The sequence below is a fragment of the Microcaecilia unicolor genome, chromosome 9 (assembly GCF_901765095.1).
Source record: "Microcaecilia unicolor chromosome 9, aMicUni1.1, whole genome shotgun sequence".
Lineage (NCBI taxonomy): Eukaryota > Metazoa > Chordata > Amphibia > Gymnophiona > Siphonopidae > Microcaecilia > Microcaecilia unicolor.
The window spans coordinates 24550373-24576550 of record NC_044039.1 but is presented as its reverse complement, the minus strand read 5'-3'; the positions used below and the strand labels follow the sequence as shown (position 1 = coordinate 24576550).

The window sequence follows — 26178 nt, the reverse complement described above, 5'->3', positions numbered from 1 at the left end:
GTCTCTATTTAAAAATCTTCTAAAACATGAGGGAGTCCCGACACGACTCGTGTTTCGGCCTTACCGGCCTGCATCAGGGGTCCAGGAATTCGCCTTTCAATATGTATTCCTAGATTGGTACTCAAATAACAAAAATCTCCATCTCCTGTTCTCAATCTAGTCCTTCTTGGGCTGACAGCACTTCGGGGGAGGAGCGGGGAAACACCCTGCCATGGCTGTCGGCCCAAGGAGGATTAGATTGAGAACAGGAGACGGAGATTTTGGAGATGTTCTCATATTTTAGAAGATTTTTTTAAAATAAAGACATTTCTGAACACCACCTGCGAGAGGTTCCTTTCCTTTGCTCTACTGTACCTGTTTGGCATTCTTCCTTCAGTGGAGCAATTTGCCTTCTGTTTGTGACTGTTATATCTACCACTGATCATTGTATGCACTTTTGGCTTTTCTTGTAAACTGCTTTGGGTGGGTTCATATTTTTATGAAGGATGTGGGTATAGAATGTAAATATTACAGTTTGAAATATAACATTTCAACCAACGGGGGGCGTGTCAAGATGGCGCCGTGAGCGGTTGTGTTTGGAGCGGGCTCCTGCCTTCCCATTGCTGAATAGCATTCTCCTGCAATTATGCCACACACAAAACGAAAGGGGATGATCCGAGGAGTTCCCCCACCTTCCGGGACGTCCACACCGGTAAGGGTGGGCTTGGAGCGCTTCTTCCCCGCTGTTTCCTGAGAAAGCGGAGCGGAGTCCTTAGCGGGTGGATCTGGTGAAGCGGCTCCCCCGCTGGACGCAGAAATATCTCTTTCCCCGCTGAGCTCTACGCACCTCCTTGCCCTGCAGTCATCGCGAGTCGAACGGGGTTTCCTTCGGAACCCGGAAAGGGTGATTCTGAAGAGCCCAGAGGGGAGCTCGACTCAGCGGGGATATCTGAAGCTGCAGGAGAGACGGAGGTGAACCTGGGAAAGATCTGGCTGAAATTGCTAGAACAGAAAAAACCCTGAGACAATCTTCAGAAGAGGTAAAGATTTTGAATTTACATGTACAGGAAGTGAAGAACTCTATGGATTTGGTGAAACAAGAATTTTCCACCAAGATTGAGGCCTTGCAGACAGAGACTAAACAAATAGAAGAATTTAAAGTGGCTGTGATTAAAGACAATACTGAGATAAGAAGGAAGATAGAACAAATGGAGAACTTTAATAGGAGATTAAATCTCCGCATACTGAATTTTCCTAGATTGTTGGGTATCTCCCCAAATGATATGTTTTGTAGATTTTTGAAAGAAACTTTGAATTTTCCCCAAGAAATTTTTCCTCCATTGAATAAAATTTACTATATATCAAGCACAATGAAAAAGTAGAGGGAGAAAACTCAGTAGACCTACAAAATGTCACAGCCATCTTGGAACAATCTATTGAAGATGTGACTGAAAGAGGGACGTTGATAGTTTCGTTTGCTTTCCAGCAGCGGCCAAAAAATTTGGCTTTACCCTGATGTGACTAAAATCACACAAGAAAAGAGAAAAACGTTTCTGTCTATGAGGTCAAAAGTTTTGGAATTAGGGGGTTCTATTCTCCTTGCGTACCCCTGTAAATGTGTCATCAGGTTAAATCAGATAAAATACATATACTATATGCCTGATCAGCTTAACACTTTTCTAGACACAAAACAACAGAGAGAAGTTATAAGGGAATAACGGTGCCATAATTTCTTATTTAATTTTGTTTGAACTGTGTATATACTTCACTATTTCCTAACCCCCCCCCCCCCCTCTTCTTATTGAGGTCTAAGGAAGCCAAATTGAATTAAATATGTGGGAGAAGAATGTTTTTCTGTATTAAGAACTGACTTTATACTTAATGGCTGTATTTCACTTATCAGTATTATATATCTGTATAAGTATATATAAAATAATAAAAATTATAAATCAGAAATATAACATTTCAGTGATAATTTAAATTTCAGATATGTACCTTCTCATCTTTTCGGCACTTTCCTCAAATTGCTGCGCCAACTGCTGTTTAAATAAACTGAAATATGTGATTGCCAAAAGTACATTCATCTGTGACCTCCATGGCATTTCATCTGTGAATGCTCTACAAAATGTTTTACGCCTCACACGCCGGGCAGCATGTGGCGTTAGTAGTACCACTAGAGTCCCAAAAGCCCTTCTTTCTCGATCGCTTTGTAGATTCCTAAAAAAAAAAAATGAAAATTGATAGAACAGGAATTCAGGAAAAGTGAAGGGTTGACTCAGAATTAGAAGAATAATGCTGTGCAGAGAATCACATACATATGTCTCAGGGGCACAGCTAGACTTCGACGGCAGGGGGAGCCAGACCCCAGGGAGGGTGGGCCAGAGTCCACGGGGTGAGCACATTTTGGCCCGCCTCCCCGCTGCCGCCCTCCTGCCGCCATTTCCCCCCCTCTGCGGCCACTACTGCCTCCCTGCCACCGCTTCTGCCCCCCCCCCCCCACCGTCACTCCCCCCTACCGCCACTGAGAAGGTACCTTGGCTGGCGGGGGTCCCCAACCCGCCAGCTAAAGCGTTTGTCCCACGCTGGTCTCACATTGCCTGGCACCCTGTTCTGTTTTCAGTCGCTGTGCGTGCCCATTTTAATGAAACTGAGCAGGGGGGCCAGGCAACGTGAGGCCAGCTCTGAACAAACACTTTAGCTAGGGGGGGTTGGGGACTCCAACCAGCCAAACTGGGGGCCCAAGAGCCAAATTGGGGGGCCCAGGCCCCCCGTGGCCCCCTGTAGCTACGCCACTGATATATCTGCTATAGATCAACCATATGTGATTAAATGTCAGAGCTTTTATTAGAAGCAATGAAGTGAGGTCAAATATAGCAGCTCTGAAAATTACCCTCTTAACTTTAAAGTTCATACTGTCATAAAATTCTACTGTGGTTTTGCATTTGGTGTTGATTGATTAGCTTTTCCTTCTTTATCTCATAAAGAAACTACAGACCGCTCAAAACACAGCAGCCAGGCTTATATTTGGAAAAACCGCATTGGCTCCCAATCAAAGAACGTATAACTTTCAAAATATCCACACAGGGCCCAGCATTGATTTCCAGTTTTAGAACCAGCGGCAGACAAAAAATTGTTATTCATTGCTGCCTGAATATCAGATGGAGTATTTCCAAATATTTAGCTATTATCTGTATAACATCAGTAGCTGAAAGCAGCCAAGTGAACTCCTTCTTTGATTAAAGTAACTTGCTGCTTATAAGAGAGGCAAGGCTGGGGTGCAGGGCATTCAATTCACAGCACCTCCAAAGCAGGTGGAAAGTCCACAGGTAACAAAATATCTGCTGTACTACCAGTCCCCATATTTTCAAAGCGAAGCTCCTCTGGAAGTTTGCTTCTTGCAGGCACGCGGCTACTTTACACAGCATACCAGAAAACCCCACAAGGATTCTAAAATTTGACCCCTGTATATTCGCCTTCAAGAGGTATACGTTCACCGAGGTTATACCCAGTTCATTAATTTTAAAATATAGATGAAACACTGATGAACAAGAATAGTACAGCTTCCAAGTAATTTCAAGATAATTATGAACAGATTCCAAATACTGTACTTCGACGATTCTGATCGTTTCTTCTCTTGTTTTTTACTGCTTCCTTTCATTTTAGCAGGTTTTTCTTTTGGCTTATCCATCTTCATGCCTCCTTTCTCGTGACGCTTAAAAACAAAATGAAGCAAGCACTTCTGTTATAATATCTACTCACATAAATAGCATTATGAAATGTGAAATCTTACCAGCTAAAACAGTAAGCAGAATGACAGAAGTCTAAAGAAGCTACAGACCCATTAGGGCAGATAAATAAAAAGCAGTACAGTAGACCTAGACCAGTGATTTTCATTGCAAGGTCTGGGAGCCAGTGGAGGCCCCCCACTGACCTTAAATGTGACCCTCCTGACTCACCCCCACCCAGTGTTGTGCTGGAGCAGGCTCTCACAGGCTCTCGAGAGCCGTTTGTTAAGTTTTTAAGAATTTTGGGAGCCGGTTCTCCATGGCTACTTTAACAAATGGATCCCAAAATGTGGGCTTGGGCCCCTCCTGAATTCTCTTTTACTTTGCTGGCGAGAGAGAGCCCCCTGTTAACAATTTACCAGCACACCCCTGCCCCCACCCCTCCCCCCCACCCCAAATCTTGTCCCAAGACTTGCTGCTGGCACAATTTCCTTATCAGTGGTTCTGTTTTCTACCTACTACTACTACTACTAATTATTTCTATAGCGCTACTAGACATACGCAGTGCTGTATACATTATCTGCTGGATTCTGTATGTTATGCCTAGTGTTCCGTGCCTAAATCCAAGCGCATTCCATAACAATGCAAGTAACTTAATTGGCTTAACAAGCCAATCAAGATTGTTAACAGCACTTAAGCAATAATAAGCACTAATTGGCAATAATTAGAATTTACACATATAACTCGCTAAGTGTATGCTGTAACTCACTGTGCCTAAATTCTAATGCGCACATCCAAAAACGGGCATGGTTATGGGTGGGGAAATGGGTGTATCATGGACGTTCCCAAAGTTGCATGCGTTGTTATAGAATATAGCCCAGTCCGCATAAATCTGTGCACAGGGATTTACGCCACATTTTCATTGGTGTAAATGAATGCGAATAGTTTTAGGCGCTGGGATATCAACTAAGCGTATTCTATATACCAAGCATCTTATAGAATAAGCTTAGGCGAAAATGATTTCTGTGTGGATTTTCCAAGCACCATATATAGAATATCTCCCTATATGCAGGTACTTTCTCTGTCCCTAGAGGGCTCACAATCTGTTTTTGTACCTGGGTCAATGGAGGGTTAAGTGACTTACCTGAGGTCACAAGGAGCTATAGAGGGACTTGAACCCAAGTTGTTGGGATCAAAGTTCACTGCACTAACCATTAGGCTACTCATCCACATCTTCTGCAATATGTAGCTGTCTGTATGTTTGAACTGTGCACTTCCCAAACTCCAACAATTTTAGATGCCGAAAAGGCTTTTGATTACGTTAAATGGCCCTTTTTGTTTCAAGTACTGAAATGGTTTAATTTAGGGGGCATTTTACTAAGCGCGTAGGTGATGTGCGCCCAACGTGCGCCAATTCGGAACCACCGCCCAGCTACCACGTGGCCTGGGTGCTAATTTCATTTTTTACACTCACCCACTACGTGTTCCGGAAATTTTCCGGTGCACGGCGCTAGCCAAGCGGTAATTGGCATTGTCACAAATGTAAAACACTAATGTAACTCCACCCAAATGTAAACTGTAAGCCACTTTGAACCGAAACTTGTTTTTGAATAACAGAGAGGCATAAATAAATAAAAATAAATAGATGGGTGGCTAAACTCAAGGTAAAATCTATGTATAGTTAAACAAGATATGAGAAACTGGTCTAAGTTACAGGGGGTGCAGCAAGCTAGTCAGATGCAGAGAGAGTAATTAGGCAGTCAATTTTATTTGAATCTGCTAAAGTATGAAAAATCTTGCTCATATCTGGAGGTGATATTGAGGGGCATAACTGAACGAAAACGTCTATCTCCATGGGCGTTTATCTCCGAGAACGGGTCCGTGAAGGGGCGGACTGAACCGTATTTTCAAAAAAAATAGACGTCCATGGTTTATTCGACAATTTGTGAGCTGGGCGTTTTTGTTTTTCAGTGATAATGGAAAATGAAAGTGCCCAGCTCAAAAACGAATAAATCCAAGGCATTTGTTCGTGGGAGGGGCCAGGATTTGTAGTGCACTGGTCCCCCTCACATGCCAGGACACCAACCGGGCACCCTAGGGGGCACTTTTACAAAAACAAAAAAAAAGATAAAAGAGCTCCCAGGTGCATAGCACCCTTCCGTTGTGTGTTGAGCCCCCCCAAATCCCCCTCAAAACCCACTGCCCACACCATTACTATAGCCTTAAGGGGTGAAGGGGGGCACCTACATGTGGGTACAGTGGGTTTGGGGGGGGTTGGACGACTAATAAGCATTAAGCAGCACAATTGTAACAGGTAGGGGGGGATGGGCCTGGGTCCACCTGCCTGAAGTCCACTGCACCCCCTAACAACTGCTCCAGGGAAGAGAGAACTGCTGGACATGGAGGGAAGGGAAGGGCAGGTGAGAGGAGAGGAGAATCGCTGGACATGGATGGCAGGGGAGGACAGGGAGCAGAGGAGAATTGCTGGACATGGATGAAAGGGGAGGGCAGGGGAGAGAGGAGAATCGTTGGACATGGATGAGAGGGGAGGTAAGAGGAGAGAGGAGAATCACTGGACATGGGAAGGGAGGGCAGGGGAGAGAAGAGACATGCGTTTTTTGGAGTTAATTTAATCTTGTCTTGCATGTATTCTGGTGCCAATCCAAATATTATCTTGAAAATGAGGGTGCTGGCTTTGAAGATTAGTCTTGCCTTGATTGGCAGCCAGTGTAGTTTTTCAAGTAGTGGAGTTGTTCTTTTGTATTTTCACTTTTTGAATATGTCTCACTGCTGTGTTTTGGATGGTTTGTAGTGATTTTAGTCTGCTTTCCTTGCACCCTACATATGCTACACTGAAGTAGTCTAAGTAGAATAGTATCTTCTTTTGTACCATTATCCTGAATGGTTGCCTGGGAAAGTAGTCTCTTATCCTTCTTAGTGTTCAGAAACATTTTGATGTTACCGCTGATATTTGACTGTCCAGCGTCAGATGTTTATCTCGGACGATTCCCAGTATTTTTAGTTGTGTTTCTATTTGGTATGTTTAATTATTTATTGTGAATTTTTGGTGAGTTGTGTAAGTACACGCTAAGGCCACTTTTTACCACAGTTTGATAATAGAGCCTCTTTATTAGGTGCCTTGTTACAGAATTACCTTCAGGGCAGCTTAGTAAATAGACCCTTTGAATTCACTGTTCCCTCTAAGCTGCGTGGCAGCCCTCCAACTGCATTGCTGCCAGTGGGGGCTGCTGCTTCAATATTGTGTTTTCAATCACTAGGGACAGGCAGGGTTCCTTGGAGTCCTGCAGAACTTGCCTATTCCTTCCTATCGTAAATGTGACAGTGAAACAGCACCACCTGCTGGCAGGACCATAGGTGGAGGACTCCCACTCAGCCTAGAGGGAACAGTGCCTTTAATTGTAGTTCATTTTTACTTTTTTGATAATTGGATAATATGGAAAGCAAAACTAATATGCAAAAATCAGTACATGAAAAGGCATGATTAATGACTGTGTTAATTACAAACTAATGGCATGATAGGACTAAATTAGAGATCATATTTTAATTTTATAAAATAAGTATCCGCTCACATCTTTCTTTATAATTCCCTATGACATTGTTTTAGTTTTTTATTTCGGTAATAACTAGAAATATATTTATTTTTAATGATTTTTTATATAATTAGTAATTCTTTCTCATTTCTCCCTTAAAACTAGAGATGGGAAGCAGTTATGATTATTGTACCTGTTGATATTCCATCAAAGCAGCAGTGTAGCGCCGATAAGCTTCGCCAGTAACAGTGATATTTCCAAATTCTTTTCCTGAAACTTTCTTGCCAAGCAAAATGTCATTTCTCCTATTATATAAAAACAAAATTTTTAACACATATGTTAGTACTGACCAAAACCTATAAAGGTGTTTTACTATGAATTGAAACTTCATAGTTCAGACACCCATTTGTTTTTGTTGAATTTGTTAAAACTTGTAAAGGGGAGAGACAGCAATTTTCCTGATCCCTACCATGGATTGCCAGTAGATAGCAGACTGATCAGGCACACAAGTGAGTGATGTCATTACCAGGATGGAACATCTCTCTCAGAGCCATAGGAGCCAACTTTTCAAAATGATTGGGGGTGCTGAAATTTTTTTTTTACAAGTGGTGCATTCCCCACCCCCCACCCCTCTCCCCTCCTCCCCCTCTCCCTCCTCCCCTCCTCCCCCTCTCCCTCCTCCCCTCCACCCTCCCTCTACTCCTCTACCCCTCTCCCCCTCCATCTCCTCTCCCTCTCTCGTCCCCCCTCCCTCCGCGTTCCAGGCCCCCTCCCTCCCTCCGCGTTCTAGTCCCGCCCTCCCTCCCTCCCAGTTCCAGGCTCCATCCTCCCCCTCTCTCCTTTCCCTCCCTTCGAGTTCCAGGCCCCCCTCCCTCCCCCCTCTCTCCCTCCGAGTTCCAAGGCCCCCCTCCCTCCCTCTCTCCCTCTCAGTTCCAGGCCCTCCCTCCCTCCCTTCGAGTTCCAAGGCTCCCCTCCCTCTCTCTCTCCTTTCCCTACCTCCCTCCAAGTTCCAAGGCCCCCCACCCTCCCTCCCTCCCAGTTCCAAGGCCTCCCTCCCTCCGTCCATCTGAATTTTAAAAGCCCTCTTCTTACCTCGTCAGTGAAAAGTGTGCACTGCAGGCTCGGCACTTCAGCCTTCCCTTCTGTCTCTCGGCTCTGGTTCCGCCCTCATTTCCTGTTTCCGCAAGGGCGGGACCAGAGCCGAGAGACAGAAGGGAAGGCTGAAGCGCCGAGCCTGCAGTGCACGCTTTTCACTGATGAGGTAAGAAGAGGGCTTTTAAAATTCGGACGGAGGGTGGGCCCTGGAACTCGGAGGGAGGGAGAGACGGACGGATGGCCCAACGGCCCTGGAACTTGGAGGGTGGGAGGGAGGGACTTTTAAAATTCTTGCTGGGCTGGAAGGGAACTTCCGGTGCATAAAATATTGGGGGTGCTCAAGCACCCACAGCACCCACTTAGTCCTTCCCTTTTGCAACAGTCTCCTCAGCTCCTCAATTATGATTTTGTTTATGTTTATTTATTTATAGCCCACCTTTATCCAAGGCAGGTAGCAAACCAACATAGTAAATATAAAATACAAACCACTAGCAATCAGAATAGAACTAGTACTGCGCAAAAGGTGCACTTGAAATATAGTGAAGCATCAGAAGTCAATTATTTGCATAGGTCAAGAATTAATGTAAAACCCTCCTAAAGGGAGGAGGGTTTTTGAGAGACAAAAAAAAGAGAGGAAAAATCTCTGGTCAAAGTGATTTTTAAAGACAGAGAAGGCGGAGGCTTCTGGGAGCGCAATCGGCACTCAAAGCCTAGCAGCAGAGACTGGCCAAGCCAGACTGACTCAGCTCTCTTTGGACATCCAGCAGCCACTGGTCCAGAGTGTTCCAGCAGTGATCTGGCGGATATGGTGGGGAAGGACCAGGGGGAAGACTCCAAGAAGGAGCAAGGGGATATAGACAATACTGCCACTTCAAAAAAAAAAAAAAAAGACTTGATAAAGGAACAAAAAGATGTATTTAAAGCTGTCGTCTTGGAAAAGAGATTAACTGGTTTCAAGGACATTGTTTAAAGGTTATTCGGTAAGTTTCTCATTGAACACCATTCACTCAGAAAGTTTAATAAGTTATCACAAGTACTTCTCATTAGCAAATGACTTAGGCCCCCTTTAACAAAGCCACAGTGGTCAGGAGTGGACATTGCTCCTGCCCTCAGGAACCTCTAGACCAGTGGTTCTGTAGGCAAAACAGCCAGTCAGATTTTCAGGATACCCACAATGAATATCCATGAGAGAGATCTACATGTACTGACTCCACTGCATGCAAATATAGCTCATGAATATTCATTGTGGATATACTGAAAACCTGACTGGCTGGGGTGCCTCCAGGACCAGGTTTGGGAACCATTGATATAGACTACCAGAGATATCAAAGGTAGGCCCAGGGGAGAGCCTACAGGGGGTGAGGGTAGGAGCCTGGTCTGGAGTTCAGGGAGGGAGGAAGGGGGGGGCTCAGAGAAAGTGAGTGGACCTGCTTTCCCTTCAGCAGGTCCCATTAAAAATGGTTACTGCTGCTGGCTGAATATTGACCTGGACTACCAGAAGGACTGTTGATCCCTGAAGCAGGTATTTCTTGAAACATGATATCATGTCAGAACAGGAACTTTGAAGTGGAATTTCTGAAGATTGGATACAAATTAGTTTATTTATTTATCTTTGATTGATATTTTTATGGATTCACAGGACTGGTTTAAGGAGGGCCACTGATAAACTGACTGGCACCCACTGCAAAACTGAAATTGGCATCCCCTTGTTCGATGGTGGAAGCTCTGGAACAGTGTTCTGTCATTCAGCAATGGCGGTGGTGCCGGCATAGCATCCCTATTCCTCTATATAGCATCCCCTGCTCCCCCTATTCTCACCATTATCCCCCCTCCCCCAAATGGGGAAACCTGTGGTAATGAAGCATGGTTTTAATCTGTACAGAACAGTGATTCAGTCCAAAACAGCAGTGAAATGACCGCATTGTGCTTCCAAGAAAGTATTGGGGATACACCTACTTGAGTCAAAGTTACAACTTTAAACATGAGTAGAATGGCATTTGTGACCAAAGCACCATAATGAGCAGAATGGATGGACCGCTTTGGTCTTTATCTGTTTTCACTTACTCTCATTCCCACTGCCCATAGATTCAATAAACAGCGCCCACATTTGGGTGCTGAACAAAATGTGCCCCACACGCTATTCTGTAAATCCTTGCATGTAAATTAGGCGTGGATCTCCTGAATTCCATAATGCTGCGTGCATCTTTAGTGAACTCCCCTGACCCGCCCATGGCCACACCCACTTTTCAGTTTTGCGCTAAAAGATTTGCACAAGCATTTTTATAGAATAGCACTTAGCAAGATGCAAGTGCAAATCCAAACTGCTGCCAATTAGCAACAAGTATTGATTGTTAGTGCCCAATTATGTGCTAATTGGCTCATTACTGAATTAAATTGCAAATGCAAATTAGGCATGTCCATATTTGCGCGTGCAATTTTGAGCGCCATACATAGAATCCGGGGGATGATGTGGAAGAACACAAGACACACACCCAAAAAAGCCAGGTCTAAGCTTATGAAAAAATCTCTAGTTTATCTAGTTAATCCGATGTTATGTTTCCAATCTTTAGTAGTTTTGAGCAGAGCAGACACCAACACGGTAGGCTAACGGCTAACAAATGTAGGGTCGTAAAAATGTCAGGGTTTGAAAAGGCCAGGAACATTTTAAAGTTCGATTCTTGGTTGTAAAACTTACTTTTTTAAATAGTCTTGCGTACTGCTAGACCACTCCAGCACTTGTGGAAACTTCTCTTCGTGTACTGTTCTGTGCAGCACTCGAACAAAGAACTCTAGGAAACGGACCTTCCCCTTAAATTTCATCACTGTGTAAAACATTCCAAATCACACATAGATCATTTTTCCAGACAGAAATTAGTAGCCCTTCTCTGCACACCTCTAAAGTATACTTCAATTCTTGGCAGCTGGGTGGTTTTCTTTGTATCAGCAGCGACTGAGAGGCCTTTTTCCAGGAAGTTGTAATATATATTTTTAATGTATATTTATAGCATTTTTACATAATAACCAAGCAAAACACCTGTACAGAAAAGCTACATTAAAGAAGAAAATGCTAAGTTGTAATACCCTGTTTCCCCGAAAGTAAGACATCCCCCGAAAATAAGACCTAGTAGAGGTTTTCCTGAATTGGTAGATATAAGGCCTCCCCCAAAAGTAAGACCTAGCAAATTTTTGTTTGAAAGCAGGGCCGCCGAGAGCCGGACAAGGCCGCCCCCCCACCTGAGGTCGCCGGGCCCCCCCTCCACTCACCCGGAACTAACCTTAAACGCCTCCTTTCACCTTCGCAGCAAGCAGCAGCAGGGCAGACCTCTCCTTCCTTCCGTGCCCCGCCCTCGCGGACGTTATGTTAGACGAGGGCAGGACACGGAAGGAAGGAGTGGCCTGCCCTGCTGCTGCTTGCTGCGAAGGTGAAAGGAGGCGTTTAAGGTTAGTTCCGCGAGCGACGGAGGGCGGGCGGGCCAACCCCGATCCAACCCCGATGTTTCCACGAAAAATAAGACAGCCCCTGAAAATAAGACCTAGCACATTTTTGGGGGCAAAAATTAATATAAGACAGTGTCTTATTTTCGGGGAAACACGGTATTATTTATTTTTGTTACATTTGTACCCCGTGCTTTCCCACTCATGGCAGGCTCAATGCGGCTTACATGGGGCAATGGAGGGTTAAGTGACTTGCCCAGAGTCACAAGGAGCTGCCTGTGCCTGAAGTGGGAATCGAACTCAGTTCCTCATGACCAAAGTCCACCACCCTAACCACTAGGCCACTCCTCCACTGTTGCTACTATTTGAGATTGTACATGGAATGTTGCTATTCCACTAGCAACATTCCATGTAGAAGTCGGCCCTTGCAGATCACCAATGTGGCCGCGCAGGCTTCTGCTTCTGTGAGTCTGACGCGCTGCACCCGGGGGGGGGGGTGTAATTTCGCCAGGGGGGGGGCGCATCGACGATCCGCCCCGGGTGTCAGCCAGCCTAGGAACGCCACTGAAATAATGGCAGCAAATTTAAAATAAATTAAAGAAAGTATTTTTGTTTGTTTGTTTTTAGGATACACACAGTTAAGCCATGGAATTTATCAACAGAAGATGAGGTCCAGGCTAAAAATAAAGACACATTTAAAGAAGATTTGTACAAGACAGGTCTATTAACAAATATTAAATAGGAAGATGTGAAGATCACAATCTCTTTTTCCTGGGAGTAGGAGGGACCTGCCAAGTGATGCAGATTGGTCACTATGGAAATAAAATGATGAACATTGGTCTGAACAAATATGGTGGTTCTTATATTCTTACCTTCCTTTAAAGCTAGTTGGACTGGCCAGCATGTAACTATAGGCAGCAGTAATATAGGACTTTCTTGACCGGTAAGTTCTTGTCCAGGAACTAAAACACCAATAAAAAAATGAATCACAATGAACAAGTTAAATAACAAAAACATGTTAAAAATCATAAGCATTTACATTAAAGATATATTAATCAGAATACATTCCACTCAGAGGTCTAAAAGTCTTTCCTGTTTTACCCCACTGCATGCATGAGATTATTGATTTATTTTTTTTTGTTACATTTTTCCCACTCATGGCAGGCTCAATGCGGCAGGCAATGGAGGGTTAAGTGACTTGCCCAGAGTCACAAGGAGCTGCCTGTGCTGGGAATTGAAACCATACGCTGAGTTACCAACTCAAAAAGTCCAGGAAAGGATTCCTACACAAAAGCACAAAAAGTTCCAAAATGCACCTGGTGGAACAGATTGCCACCAAAAAAAAAACCCGCCTTCAGGTCAGATATTTCAGCGTTGCTCACCAACAAGAATCAAAAGGGGAGCTCGCTAAGACACACAAGGCCAAACTGAGATCCCACTGAGGAATTACTGGATGATAAGGGGGATGGATTTGCTTGATTCCTTCAAGGAAACAAGAAATATCCAGGTGCACTGCCAGTGAGACCTCCTTCACCCATCCCCTGTAGCAGGCTAGAACTGCAATCTGTACCTTGAGAGAACATAGAGCCAATCCATCATCCAGCCCCACCTGCAAGAACGTTAAGACTGAAGAGACATCCATCACCAAGAGTGGAATATGTGCCAGACACACATGTATGTCAGTGAAATGGACAACCTTCAGCAAAGTGGTAATCATGGTTCCATAAGACAGAAGTGATCTGGATCCTCCGTCAAAATGAGGCCCTTAATGGAGTAGTCTATCCAGCTTATAATCGAAACTTTTCGCCGGCGATCTTCCGACACAAATTGGGAGATCGCTGGCGATTTCGCAAAAACAACGAAAAGCGTATAATTGAAAGCTGGATTTTTAACAGCATCGCCGTTTTCCCTTCGAATCGAAAGTCGAAAGTTCAAGGCATGTCACCGGCGAAGCGAAGGCGGGACATGGGCGGGCATGGGCGTGCCTACCAGATGGCCGGCTTTCGCGGATAATGGAAAAATAAAACCCGGCGATAATCAGCATTTCGCCGGGTTTACTTGGTCCTTTTATTTTCACGACCTAGCCTCAAAAAGGTGCCCCAACTGACCAGATGACCACCGGAGGGAATAGGGAATGACCTCCCTGTACTCCCCTAGTGGTCACCAAACCCCTCCCACACAAAAAAAAATAAAAAGAAACACCTTTTTTGCCAGCCTGTATGCCAGCCTCAAATGTTATACCCATCACCCTGACAACAGTATGCAGGTCCCTAGAACAGTGTTTGGTGGGTGCAGTGCACTTCAGGCAGGCGGACTCAGGTCCATCCCCCCTACCTGTTACACTTGTGGTGGTAAATGGGTGCCCTCCAAACCCCCCCCCAAAACCCACTGTACCCACATGTAGGTGCCCCCCTTCATCCCTAAGGGCTATGGTAGTGGTGTATAGTTGTGGGGAGTGGGTTTTGGGGGGGATTTGCGGAGCTCAGCACACAAGATAAGGGAGCTATGCACCTGGGAGCAATTTTTGAAGTCTACTGCAGTGCCCCCTAGGGTGCCCAGTTGGTGTCCTGGCATGTGAGGGGGACCAGTGCACTACAAATGCTGGCTCCTCCCACGGCCAAATGCCTTGGATTTTGTCGGGTTTGAGATCGCCGGCAGTTTTTTCCATTATCGCGGAAAAACACACCCGGCGATGTCAAACCCAGCGAAATCCAAGGCATTTCGCTGGCCCAAACCGTATTATCAAAAAAAAAGATGGCCGGCCATCTTTTTCGAAAATACGGTTCCGGCCAGCTATTGCACCGCCGCCAGAATAGATCGCCGCCGTTCGATTATTCCCCTCTATGTCCCCAAGGCAGTGGTAAAGTGGTCCCCAACAGAAGTCTGATAAGGTCAGCATATCATGGCCTGCAAGGTGAATCCAGAGTTATGAGAATGGCCAGGCTGAGGTGAGCATCTATTCTGCAAAGGCCCAGCCTATCAGCAGCCAAGAGGCAAACAGTCAAAAACCTGGAGAAATTGACAGCTGAAGCTATAGCTTCATGGCTTGATGTTGCCAAGCTTAAGTCCTGGCCCCAGGGTTCCGTCTAGAATCCTGAATAAAGTAGCTTGGTTCCTGTGTGAGTCCACTTTAGAGGTTAATAAATAAAAACAAAAATAAGAACATATTTTTCGGACTATAAGACGCACCGGACCATAAGACGCACCTAGGTTTTAGAGGAGGGAAATAGGAAAAAAAAAAATTCGGACTTATAAGACACACTTTTTCCCTCCTCTAAAACCTAGGTGCTCCGGTGCGTCTTGTCCGAATCCCTCCCTCCGAGTTCGGGATCGCCCTCCCTAGGGTTACCTCCCCTCCCCCCGGCCTCGCGAGACTTCAATTCTCGGCGGCCATTTTGAATCTCGCCGAGACCGTCACAGGCAGCATACAGGAGGATGCAGAGCAGCATGCTGGGCAGGAAAGAGGGGGCTCTTTCCTGCCCCAACGTCACTAGACCACCAGGGAAGATCGCGTGAGTAAGGGGAGAGGTGGTGACAGGGCCGGGGGGAGGGGAGGTAACCCTAGGGAGGGCGATCTCGAACTTGGAGGGCGGGCGGCCTGCTAAATCTCTACCTTCGGACTATAAGACGCACCCCCCCATTTTCCTCCCAAATTTGGGGGGAAAAAGTGCGTCTTATAGTCCGAAAAATACGGTAATTATAAAATTTTTCTACTTTGTCATCTACCTGTCACGCATTCATTCCTCCCTCTTCTCCCCTCTAGACTATCACTGAGCTGTTTTTATGATCCAGTTATATATTCTAACATGGTCATTTTCTGCTCATTCTGCCCTGACTTGAGGAGGGGGGTTTTAACTCTGGGAAGCTATTCAAAAACACATTGTTTGTCTAATAAAGATACCCCTACATTCTTTTTATTTTTTTTGGCCAGGAATCCTGTAATCATTTCCCTAAATCTAGCCTTTAGGTATTACCATTACGACTGCTATGATTCCCTGGGACCTTCATGCGCTGTCATGGACCTGAGTATGACATCTGAGGCTGGCATAGAGGCTGGCACGAAATATTTTTAAAGATGTTTTTTGAGGGTGGGAGGGGGTTAGTGACCACTGGGGGAGTAACGGGAGGTCATCCCCGATTCTCTCTGGTGGTCATCTGGTCATTTCGGGCACATTTTTGTGACTTATTCGTAAAAAGAAACACGCCCGAGTGAAAACGTCCAAGTGTTCGTCAGGGACGTCCTTGCTTTTTTCGATTATGGGTCAAAGACGTCCAAGTGTTAGGCACGCCGAAGTCCCGCCTTCAATATGCCTCCGACACACCCCTTTGAAATTTGGACGTCCTTGCAACGGACTGCAGTTTGAGACGTCCAAAATCGGGTTTCAATTATACCGATTTGAACGTATCTGGGAGATGAACGTCCATCTTCCGATTTATGTCGAAAGATGGACGTCCTTCTCTTTCGAAAATGAGCCTGATAGTAACATATGTAGCTTTGTAAGTCTATGCGCTTTGAAAATGAGCCTTTACGTCAACAGGCCAACCCAATATTTCCATGTTTAATCAGTTATGCCTATTGCTAATGAACTTTTGAAACTACCGGAATGGAGGAGTGCAGAATGGTTAATGCAACAGACTGAAAACTAGGGGAACCCATTTCATATCCCACTGCAGCTCCTTATGATTTTGGGTAAGTCACTTAACCCTCCACTGCCTAAGGGACAAACCCAGGGGTATTTTCACTAAGGCGCACTATAGGCACATTAGTGTTTTTAATACACGTTAATGGTTGACGCGCATTAAACATTAATGCGTCCATAGATTGTGAGACCCCCAGGGACAGAAAAATACCTACTGTACTTGAATTTACACCACTTCTATACCTTTCAGGAGGTGTATAAGCAATAAAATAAAATGTTAACAGCTGTTGATAATTCAGTCTTTGTGACAGAAGCATTTCTGAGAAAAGAAACTGAAAATTCATGATGTTCTGATAAAATACAATTGAATATTTTTAAACCACTTACGTGGTGTGGTCAGTTTGAGTAAGTGTGCCTCCAGGGCTGCCAGCTGTTCACTCACTTTCTCAATTACAATTGAAGCCACTTTCTTCTTCAAACCTTTCTTTCCAGAACTAATCTAAAAATAAGTATATCAACATAGAAAAGTCTTGCTTAAAATATATGTCTTTCCAATCTTGAAAATAAGTTATTTATTAAATTAAAGGGCACAATATTCATAAAAAGCTGGGCTCCTAAATTTAGGGATCAATTCTACAAAGGATGCTAAAAATTTGGAGCTAAAGAATTTCGTGCTAATACAGAATTCTATAATGGCACATTTGCACACATATGTCATAATAGAAGTCAACATCACCTGTAATTGCCTTATGAAGCACCTGGGAACTTTCAGGCTTTTGCCTTTGCTACAGAGGTCTTCAGATGTGCTTTTGTCTGAGAGTGTTTGTTGCTGCTCTAGCTCTGCTAGTATCTGCTTTGTGTGTCCTTAGCTTTAGTTTATTCTGTTTGTTTTGCCTTGTGTGCCTTTTACTTTAGTTCCTTGCTGCTGTATCTGCTCTGCCTAGCTTCAGTTCCTTACTGTTTGTTGCTGTTTTGCTCATTCTCAGTTCTAGTTTCCCCCCCTGCTGTTTCAGCCCTGTGTGTCTTTAACTTTAGTTTCCTGCTGCTGTATCTGCTCTGCCTAGCTCCAGTTCCTTATTGTTTCCCTGATCTGTCTGTCTTCTGCTATAGTTCCCTGCCTGCTTGTTCCACCCTGGTTGTCCTTAGCTTTAGCCCTTCCCTGTCCGTGTAAACTGCTTTGATGTAACCACAGAAAGATGGTATATTAAATCTAACCAACTTTCCCTTTCAAAATATGCGCAATAAGGAAAGAAGAAAGAGGTTACCTGTCCATCACCTCCTGTTTCCTGTACTGCATATGGCGATACTTCATTGGTAGAGGATCTAGACTTCCCTGTTAGGATTATAATAGATGACCTTTCTGAAAGCAGCAACTTTTTCCCAATATCAATAATAAGGACTGCCAGATTATTTTCTTTCCATGAACGCAGCACCTGTACAGGCATTCATAATGAAGTATCTCTGTATTATATTAAAGGCTTACACATCTTCTCCGACAATTAAGTAAATTGCAAAAAAATGCATCATAATGATATCTGTTCCAAGCTAAATGCAACCATCTTTTTATAAGTGAAACACTGCAGTGAGTGTTGATTGTATATTATTAAAGTAAAAATATATTTCAGGTGGCTCACATAATGAATGCTTTGCGTCTCTGTGACAAAGGATGTTAGCAAGTGTTAGAATCTTAACAGTACTAGCCGTTGAGCCCGTAAAAACGGGCTGGTATAGAGGTTTTCCTCCCCCCGCGGTCACCACCGCTCCCCACCCCCTCGAAGTCGTCGCCGCCGCCACCCCTCCACCTGGTCCGGGCCCTCTCTTCACTTCTGAACTTACAGATCCATTCGCCGAACGCAGCAACGCACATCAGCTGAGCTGCCCCTTCCTTCTCTGCCTGTGTGTGTCCCGCCCTCGCTGACGTTACGTCACAGGAGGGCGGGGCCACAGGCAAAAAAGGAAGGGCTCACTGCAGCTCAGCTGATGTGCGTTGCTGCGTTCGGCGAATGGATCTGTAAGTTCAGAAGGGAAGAGAGGGCCCGGGCCGGGTGGAGGGGTGGAGGGGTGGCGGCGGCGACTCCGAGTGGGGGGGGGAGCGGTAGCAACGTCGGCGGCGCAGTTTCCCTCTCTGTCCCGCCCCCCCCCCCCCCCCCGTCATCACGTATTGACGCGGGGGCGGGACAGAGAGGGAAGTCTCTTCTGCGCATTTGCAGTGAGTACGGTCACTCGCCGTTTATATGTTTGATAATATAGAAATCACCTTTGCCAGGAAGCAAACTGTACAAGCTATCATATGCACTACGCTCTCAGTACATCCCGACGACCTCTTTTGCCAAACGCTGCTCGGAATTTCTTGCAGAACAGCCAAACATTTAATTAGAATCTGAAAATAGAAGGACCATTTATTTTAGTTATTTATTTAAAATATTTCTAGCCCGCCTATCAACTAGGAAGGTTACAGGATGCAACAAAATCACATGCAAAAGACATTATTAATATATATATACACTAGTCGTTAAGCCCGTTAAAACGGGCGAGATTTCCAGGTACCCTCCTCGCCGCCCCTTCCTCCTCCCTCTGTGCCGGGCCCCCTGCACTGACCTGACAGCGCCTCTCACCTCCGAGTGAAAGCACTGCAGGCAGCAGCAGATCGCTCTGCTGCTGCCTGCAGCGCTTCCACACGGAGGTGAGAGGCGCTGTCAGGTCAGTGCAGGGGGCCCGGCACGGAGGGGGGGGGAGAGGCGGCGGGGATGGGGGGGGGAGGGTGGAGGTTCGTGCGCGCGATGTTCGTTTCCAGGCTCCAGCGGCAGCGTCCGACAGTCCGACTCCGTTTCCCTCTCTGTTCCGCCCTCTGACGTCATCACGTCTTGACGCGAGGGCGGGACAGAGAGGGAAGTCTGTACTGCGCATTTGCAGGTGAGTCGGTCACTTGCCATTTATATGTTTGATTATTTATTTATTACTCTTTCATCTTCACAAAAAAACAAAGAACTGAGTTAAAACCCTAAATATGCCTGTGCAAACAGGAGTGCCTTAAACTGTTTCTTAAAAGTATCAAACTTCTGCAATAAATTACATCTCAATGGTAATTCAATTACAATATTCACTGCAGTAAAACTTTCTCAAAACTTAAGTTTTTCATGCAAGTTATAAAGTATTAAAGAACAGAAAATTTCCCCCAACAAATGGACAAGAAAATCCAACAGATGTGGAAGGGCACTTTAAAAGGACATCCAGCTCAGAATATGGATGTCCATATCTCATGCATTTTAGAACAGGATCTGTGACCTACAGCCTGTTTTAAAATACTTGAGAAATGGACAGCCAAGTGCAGGCTGGGTCCTGCATGAACATCCACTTTACAAACTGAAACATCCGAACTATGAACAGGGCAAAACAAGGGACGTGGACGTCTTTGGGGCAGCAGAGGAACATCGATTTTATAAAATGGGAACACAGACATCCCCATAGAGGAATAGTCTGATGGTTACAGCAGCCACCAGAGAACCAGAGTTTGCTGGTTCAAATCCCATTGTTGCAATTTTAATTCTCGTTTTCCTTTTTTTCATTTTTAATTGTGAGCCCACCCCCTTTCCCAGGGACAGAAAAATGCTCACTGTGACTTCCCCTACTCCATCCAGTGGAGAATTACTCAACTGGAGCACCTTTCTGTACCATGAACATGCCAAATTCCATGTCTAAATACAGATGTCCATCTTTTTGGACAAGGATGTCTTTTCCCCTTTTGCAGTTGGAATTGGACATCCATATTTTGACTTCTCCCTAGTCCTGTCCAAAAGATGCCCAGACCATGCCTCTTGCCATATGGACGTACTATGGTTTTAGACGTCCAAATCTTGTTCACATAAACAAATATAACTTTTAACAACAATCCTCTAATTAGTTAAAAAATATATATACTGGCCAATAATTAGTTGGCAGTGGACAGCATTTTTTGTCTGCCGCTGATGCTAAAGCTGAATATTCAATGCTGAGCCCTGTGCGGGTTTCGACATTCAATTCCAATTTTATAAAGCTGGATAGCACTTGCCAGTTTAGGGGCCAAATCGACACTACCGCCCGGGTAGCACCAGGACCGCCGAGAGACTGGGCTGAGCCCTGCCCTCGCTGCCCCGCCCACCCCCCAAAGTCACCGCCGCCGCTCCCGCCCTCCACCCCCCCCAAGATCATCGCAGCCACTGCTCCCCCCTCCAACCCCCCTGAGGTCACTGCCGCTCCCTCCTCCACCCCCCCCCCGAAGTCGCCGCCGCTCCCCCTTTCCGTCCGCCACCGGGCCAGGCCCCCTGCATTGAAATCGCAGTCTCACCTCCGTGAAAGCAGCGCTGCAGGCAGCAGAACGCCTCCCGTCAGCCCTCCTTGTGTCCTGCCCTCGCGGAAGTTATGTCAGACGAGGGCGGGACACAGGGAGGGAAGGAGGCCCGAAGAGAGGCGTTATGCTGCCTGCAACGCTGCTTTCATGGAGGTGAGACTGCGATTTCAATGCAGGGGGCAGACGGTTGAAGATGGAGGGTGGGTGGGACTGCAGCGCTGGGCCCACCTTGGAGGCCCGGGGAATTTTGTCCCCCCTGCCCCCCCCCCCTCTCGGCGGCTATGGGTAGCACGGCCATCCAGTAGTAATTTCGAACTTAGCGCGCACTGTTTCCTGCAGTAGAAAAGTTTTTTCTAATTTCTACCACGGGGGGGGGGGGGGATGTTCCCGGTGGTAATCAGCAGCATGGCCACATTAGCGTGCATTAAATGATTACCGCGCAAGTAGCACGTGAGCCCTTACCGCTAGGTCAATGGGTGGAGGTAAGGGCTCAGGCAGCAAATAGCCGTATGCTACTTTTCATTTTTTTTCCCAGCTGTGGTAAAAAAAATGGCTCACTGCACGCCAATTTCACGCATCCAGACTACGGCAGGCCACTTCTTACCGCAGCTTAGTAAAAGGGCCCCTCATTTAATATTCAGACTTAAAACTGGCTGTGGGTTAGCGAATGAGGATAGGACAGCTATTTATGCATTAAACCTGGTCGGTTAGGTTTGAATTTTGGGACCTAACTGGACTCCACCAGTGGAACGCCCTTGACATAGTTGGCTTTAAGTTAGGTACTAACCAGTCATTTTTATCGAGGACAACTGGTTAAGTGCCACTGAAAACTAGAGAGCTGCGACCAAACATGTTAACTGGTCAGCGGCTGTTTCTGGCCAGTTAAATAGCTTTGAAAATTGGCTAGATAATGACTTAGTATATGAGTGAGACCCTCATAACAGAGGCTTACTCTTCCTCATGTATACAACACTAGTAAAACAGGCCCGTTTCTGACACAAATGAAACGGGTGCTAGCAAGGTTTTCCTCGGAGTGTGTATGTTTGAGAGAGTGTGTATGAGAGATGGAGTGTTTGTATGAGTGAGAGAGAGACAGAGTGTGTATGTGTTTGTGTCAGAGAGAGAGAGAGTGTTTGAGAGACAGAGTGTATGTGTGTGTGAGAGAGAGAGATAGAGTGTATGTGAGAGACAGAGTGAGTGTGTGTGTGGGGGGGGGGGCTCTGAGTTCCATGACCCCCTCCTTCCTTCCCTCTCTCTCCTCCCCTCCGAGTTCCAGGCCCCCCTTCCGTCCGAGGTGCAGACCCCCCTCCCTCCTCTCCTTCCTTTCTCTCCTCCCCTCTGAGTTCTTGGCCCCCCCTTCCCTCTGAGTTCCATGCCCCCCTCCCTCTCCTCCCCAGCGTGTTCCATGCCCCCCTTTCCTCGGAGTGTGTATGTTTGAGAGAGAGTGTTTGGGTGAGAGATGGAGTGTGTATCTGAGAGAGAGAGAGAGAGAGAGAGAGAGAGACAGAGTGTGTGTGTGTGTGTGTGTTTGTGTCAGAGAGAGAGAGAGAGAGTGTGAGAGACAGAGTGTGTGTGTGAGTCTGTGTGTGAGAGAGAGAGTGTATGTGAGAGACAGAGAGTGAGTGTGTGTGTGTGAGAAAGTGAAGCCTTCAAGCCTTGAAGCATTCGTGCGCTCTGTAAGGCTCCATCTCCTCAATTGACCACACGTAGTTCCGGAACGTTGCAGGAATGCTTCAAGGCTTGAAGGCTTCACTTTCTTGGCTTCAGAATGTTGGAGGTGCGATTTATTATATAGGATGATAGGGCTGTCTTTTGTAAAATTTAATCATCAGTCCTACCATTAAAAAGTCAATTTAGAAATTAAAAAAACATCAAAAAGAATTGTACCAAGATAAAGCTAGAGAGGTCAGCAATTACTTAACCGGCAGCATCTTTTGACTAAGGAATTAATTTCTTGCAGCCCAAGGAAAGGAGAAAAAACAAAAATCAACAGCAAAATGTTATACCTGAAAAATATGGTATGGGAGTTGTGCTTAAAAATGTTCCAGCTGATATTTAGCTGGTGACAGTCAGCGTTTTTTTTTTAAACACTGACTATCACCAGCTAAGTTCATTCCAGATATCTCTCCAGACATTTGATTGACGACAAAACCTATACGGGACCTAGCTGATACTCACCAAGGAATTGCATAAGTTTATTATACGCGTCACAGCTGAATATTGCTTGGGACCCACATAAGAGGTTCAGTCCTTTTCCTCCCCTCCCGTCCTGATTCCAGTCTCATCTAGCAAACTCCTCCCTCACCAATGCCAGACCCTCCCTCCTGGCACCTTCCAACAATAAAGGGGGATGAGGATGGGACTTGAAATACCACTTTTCTGTGGTTACAATCAAAGTGGCTTACATATTATATATAGATACTTATTTTGTACCTGTGGCAATGGAGGGTTAAGTGACTTGCCAAGAGTCACAAGGAGCTGCAGTGGGAATCGAGCCCAGTTCCCCTGGTTCTCAGGCCACTGCATTAACCATTAGGTTACTCTAGGTGCAAACATCCCCCCCCCCCCCCAGAACAGACCTTTCTTCCAGCCTCCCCTCCCCCCCTCCACTCACCTCTAGGCCTGCCCCACCTACCCCCCCACCAGGCCTACCTCTACTTCCCCGGAAGAGGTGAACTAAGAGTTATATTAAGAATCATGAAAATGTTCCACAGACCTTTACGCAGAAGATTTTGGTTTAGATGACAAACGAACGCTAAAGGTTTAATGAAAGAGACGCTAGAACTTGAAACATCTGCAAGAACTCTAATATAATAGACACCGATAAGCCTTTGCTCTTGCCTCCCAGTCACGTCTCTCTGGAGATCTACAGAGCACGCCGGACCAACTAATATTCACTTTTAGGTGTTATCTTACCTGCACTACTGGCACCGATGCTATTCTGTGATATATGATAGGAGCAAGAAGACCATAGCATTGAACAACAACTTGCAGGGCATAGTTTGTATCATTCAAATAACTGCTGAGTTCAAAGGCAACTAGCATTCGCTCACACTCTGCGATTCTTTTAAGCTGTAAAAGAATATATATGGTTGCAGAGACATTAGTCATCCCATGGATTACCACACTAACATGTACAAGACACATCTAAATAACCAAGCAGATATCTCCATGTGATATAAGACAGGGGCATAGCCAGACAACCTTGGGTGGGCCTGGGTCCAAGATGGGTGGGCAGAACTCTGCCTTGTCCTACAAGTGATTTGGTCTCTCCGTCTCTCGCCTGCATACCGTATGGTCTCTCAAACGTCCCCGCACCCCCTAGCGTACCTTTTAAATAGCAGATTTTCACCAGCAGCGAGCAGCAACTAATACACACAGCTCATGTTGGCCCCACAGCCTTCCCTCTGATGCAACTTCCTGTTTCTGCTTAGGTGCTAATACGTCAGAGGGAAGGCTATGGGGCCAGTGCGAGCAGTATGTATCAGTCGCTGCTTGCTGCAGGCGAAGATCTGCTATTTACAAGGTATGCAGGAGGGACAGTTGTTAGGAGTTTTCAGCTGGTGGGGCTTGAGGATCCCTGCCAGCCACATCATAGGTGTGGCCTGAGTCCAAAGTGGGTGGGCCTGGGCCCACCCTTGACTATGCCAATGATTTAAAAGTTTTTAAAAAAAGTAATTATGAGGCAGCTAAGCACTAAACTGCATTACAAATCGTCAATATGTCAGGTGATGTGGAGGGGCATTTTCAACATGATGTCTAAATCTGATTTTGGACGTTTTACTGTAAACATTCAAAAATCAAGTAACAAACATGACCATTTTCAAACCAGAAAAACGTCTATCTTTTTGTTTCAAAAATGGCCATTTCCTAAACATTTTGTGCTCGGTGCGTTTTACTCATGTAACCATTTTGGGAGGGAAAAAACGTCCAAGGGAAAAACACACAAAAACAAGCCATTGGGACATCTGGGGGGCCAGCAGTAAACTGGCACCACAGATATCCCAGCAGAGTAGTGGGGCACCCTAGGGGGTGCTGCAGAGGATATCATATAAAAGGTCTCAGGTACACATCTCACTGTTATTGTATGGGGAGCCCTCCAAAACCCACAAAAACCTTCTGTACCCAACTGTACACCATTTCAATGCCCTTATGTCTGCAGGTGTCACCTATATGTAGGTACAGTAGGTTTTTGGTGGGTTTTGAAGGGCTCAACGTTTCCACCACAAGTGTAATGGTTAGAGTGGGATATGGGTCTGGGTCCCCTTCTCCACAGTGCACTGCACTGACCACTAGGTTACTCCAGGGACCTGCTTGCTGCTCTAATAGGCTTGGCCATAACATCTGAAACTATCATAGAGGCTGGTATGTACTGTTTCATTCGCATCTTTGGGGGGTGGGAGGGAGTTAGTGATAATTGGGGGGAGGGTCATGCCTTAATCCCTCCAGTGGTCCTTTAGGACATCTTTTTGTGACTTAGTTGTGATAAAAACAGGTCTAGACCAAAACATCTCAATTGTAGCCATGGATGTTTTTGCTTTGCTCATGGGTGTAGTTTGGGCGGGGCGAGGGGGGGACTCTGTCTTCCCCAAATGCCACTGGACCAAGTGCCTTACTCTCCCTTCCCTGCTCAACACATTCTAGTATCTCTCCTTCTTCTTGCCCATTCTGCTTTGTCCTTTCTTTCCCCTCCCCCCCGCATCCGCTCCCTCCCTTCAAACCTATCCTAGTCCTGCAGTTCCTTCCCAGTAGAGCCGCAATGAGCAGGAACTAAAAATAGCTGGAACAGAGTCCTGTGTTATACAGTGCTTCCAGCGGGGCTCTGCCAGACTGCTCTCTCTGATGCACTTCCTGCTCCCAAGGAGCAAACCCAGCTGGAAGTGCTACAGCGCCTGCCGTTTCACTGGGAAGGAGCCGCAAGACTAGGACAGGTTTGAGGGGAGGAAGTGGATGCGAGGAGGGGGACAAGAAGGGACAAAGCAGAACGGGGAAGAAGAAGAAGAAAAAGAAGAGCGAGAGAAACATATTGATCCTGGAGCATGTCTGGCAGGAGAGGGCCATTAAGGCACTCAGTCCAGCTGCGGAATGAGAACAGGCTCAAGGGAAGTGAGTGGATTGGGGGGGGGGGGGACACCGAAAAAAATGGATAAAGCTGGACATGGAAGGACAGAGGGAGGGGAGATGCTAGAATATGTGGGGCAAGGGAGGAAGAAGAAAGAAGGCACACGGTTTTGTGTTGGGCGAGGGGATATGCTGGATACCAGGAAGAAGGGAAAAGGGAGACAAAGAGTAGTTTTCAGGGGAAGAGGGGGCAAGAAGGGACGATGCTGGATGGGGAAGGAGGAGAGAAAGAGAGAGGGGGAGATGCAGAAACACATGAGGAACAGGGAGGGAGAAGAAAAATGGCAGATCTTCTTGGGTTGGGA

At 45.9% G+C, this 26178-nt stretch overlaps 1 protein-coding gene across 1 annotated transcript in view; it reads right to left on the bottom strand.

Annotated features, from left to right (window-relative positions):
* CFAP54 (cilia and flagella associated protein 54) overlaps nucleotides 1-26178 on the bottom strand; it is a 276413-nt gene that overhangs the window by 154914 nt on the left and 95321 nt on the right. The window contains 9 exon segments of the mRNA XM_030214871.1: nucleotides 1975-2196; nucleotides 3588-3691; nucleotides 7449-7560; nucleotides 11046-11172; nucleotides 12658-12747; nucleotides 16813-16924; nucleotides 17691-17858; nucleotides 18683-18805; nucleotides 23669-23824. Coding sequence (XP_030070731.1) covers nucleotides 1975-2196; nucleotides 3588-3691; nucleotides 7449-7560; nucleotides 11046-11172; nucleotides 12658-12747; nucleotides 16813-16924; nucleotides 17691-17858; nucleotides 18683-18805; nucleotides 23669-23824 — 1214 coding nt within the window.